This window comes from Budorcas taxicolor, chromosome 10, assembly GCF_023091745.1.
Source record: "Budorcas taxicolor isolate Tak-1 chromosome 10, Takin1.1, whole genome shotgun sequence".
NCBI lineage: Eukaryota > Metazoa > Chordata > Mammalia > Artiodactyla > Bovidae > Budorcas > Budorcas taxicolor.
Window position 1 is genome coordinate 6714654 of NC_068919.1, and position 2423 is coordinate 6717076.

General features: G+C 41.4%; 1 protein-coding gene across 1 annotated transcript; it reads right to left on the reverse strand.

The window, feature by feature from the left end:
• Nucleotides 1-736: 736 nt before the first annotated feature.
• Nucleotides 737-2101, reverse strand: GCNT4 (glucosaminyl (N-acetyl) transferase 4). The gene has a single exon (XM_052647296.1). It carries the CDS (start codon nt 2099-2101, stop codon nt 737-739), a length of 1365 nt encoding a protein of 454 aa, XP_052503256.1.
• Nucleotides 2102-2423: the final 322 nt, after the last annotated feature.

Genomic DNA, 2423 nt, shown 5'->3' on the forward strand with positions numbered 1-2423 from the left:
CTGAATTAAAATAGGAGGCCCTTCAGGACACCGTTGCGAAATGTGATGGAAAATCATACAGATCCCTTCTTTGCCCCTCGGCAGCACCCGCCCTCCTCCAGGCACCCCACCACCTTCCTGACACTCACGCAGTAGAAGCACAGGCCGTCAAAGTCCCGGGCCCTGCACTCAACAAACAAGGTTCCACAAGGTAAGTTACGCTTTGGCAAGTAGGAAATTGACCAATTCTTTGAGTTCTTCTGAGGTAGTACAGTCTTTCTAATATTCGAATGGTTGAGGAGAGTCTAAGGAGCTGAATTGACCGGCAAGTGGAGCGTGGCCACTGTGCTTAAACACTGCTCTGAAACTGGTGGTGAGCATGGTAATGTGATCACTCCACGACTCTTCAGTGGCACGTGATTGTTATGTGGAGAACCTAAGATATAAACATTGCTGTGTGACTGGGGTAACTGTACTCATGACAACTTGGATTTAATTCCTGTGTGTTTTTTTAAAAAGTGCCTGGTATACAGCAGAAACTCAATACAGATCAGATTACTGACTGTTTAAAATCTCTCACTTAGCTCAGTGAGATGACAAGTGAAAACACATAAAGACACCCAGCCAATTGCAGACTAGTTGTCACCAAAGGCCAGGTCACTTTCCCTTGCTCATGGAATTGTAGACACCTTTCCAATGGTACTGGCCATGGTATAGCATGCAATTCCATCTTCACCTTTTATCCATTACAATTTTATCACGAGGTGGTTATGGAAGGTTTAACCATAAATAACTTTGCTGAAGACAGTGTGATCCACTTTCTCTGCTGTTCCTCAAGCTTTTCTGCCAAGCATTTAATCAAGACGGGGTCCACCTTAGAATCAAATTTATTAGCAAACCAATGTCCGTACTTCATAAGCCACCTTAGTTCCGCTGCTCCATAGATACACACACTTCGGAGGTGAGAGCCAGTACAACTGGGATAGAAAAGGCCTTCTAGATAATTCCATTTGACCAGGCGGGTCTTACTCTGCAGGTCAGACACATCCTGGGCTGTCTTAGAAATCTCCCCAGGGATTCCTGGTACCCGAATTAAGGTAGCCCAAAAGTGCTCATCAGGTGAGTATGTATCTTTAGACCAAGCGAAAAAGTCTTTAACAAAGGAGTTGTTGAAAATATATTTAATGAATGCTCGACTTAACACAAAATAAGCACTGCCAACAAATATCTCGATGTTATGAGGGGGGGCCTCCTTGGAAATGTTCGTCCTCATCGGTAGTTTCACATATTCATAAGGTACCTGTTTGAGTTCATGGTGAAAAGTGAATCTTTCCGTCTTAGTGCTAGGGGGTTTCACTGTCTCTAACATATTTGATCCATTGAGTTTCTTCAACTCTGACACTAATTCGAAGTTTGACTTCAAAGGAAAATCCTGCCCACACAGGTTGATAACATATTTCCACGGAACTGAAGACTTGAGGAGGTCTGACAAGCAATTTAAATCAGCCTGGAGTCTGGAAATGTGTGCGTACTGCACAGCCTCTAATTTGGAAGCAATGAAAATATTGGAGAAGCACTTAGCTAAATTGTTCATGGCAACTTTGAAGGTATCCGATGATTTTTGGTCATAATGGATGCAATAAATATTGTGCTGGTTGTATATAGCAAGGATTAGCCTTTCAACCATAATTGCATCTTTGTGAACAACCAAAGAATAGGCTATCGGGAAGCTTTTCTCCTCCTCTGAAACAAGCTTTTCATCGTAGCTTCGTAGCGCCTGATAAATCTCACAATCACTGGTGATTGCCACAACATCGTCATCATCCAAGTCGATGATGGTTCTTCTTCTTATCTCCAGACTCTTGCCAATTTCCAAAGGCTCCTGTTCATAGACACCCGAACAGTTAATCTCATATCCGATTTCATTCTTGACATGGGTGTATCTGTTCCTTACAAAAGGCGAGGTACTCAGAGAGTACTCAACCAAGTAAATGCCCCGTTCAGGGAAGAGGAATCGTTTAACATTTAGGAGCTTCAACAAGGAGAATAGCCATAGGGTTAGAAACAGGATGAAAACTTTCTGTTGTAGGTGATATTTAAAACAACATTTGAATGTCTTCATTCTGTAAGAGAACAAACGAACAATTCAGTTGAAATAGGAAGAGAAAATTAGCTCAGTTCAACCAACATCCACTAGGTGCCTACCACACACTAGGCAGAATGCTGGGCCCAGAAATGATTTAAATAAGTGTTCTTGCCCTTTAAAGAATCCAGAAATAAGGAAATGGAAATATATTCAAGGGTTGTATTTTGTTGTATTCTCTGTTAGATATCTAATTTTGAGAGATATTGGTTACCAAATATTAGAATGAAAAATAACGTTAGCTCCTTAAATATAGGTACTAAGTATCTTAACTGTCTGATTTTATGCTTAGCATATTTGC

Excerpts from the sequence above, each read along its gene's own strand:
- GCNT4 (XM_052647296.1), bottom strand. The coding sequence starts at position 2,101 with ATGAAGACATTCAAATGTTGTTTTAAATATCACCTACAACAGAAAGTT.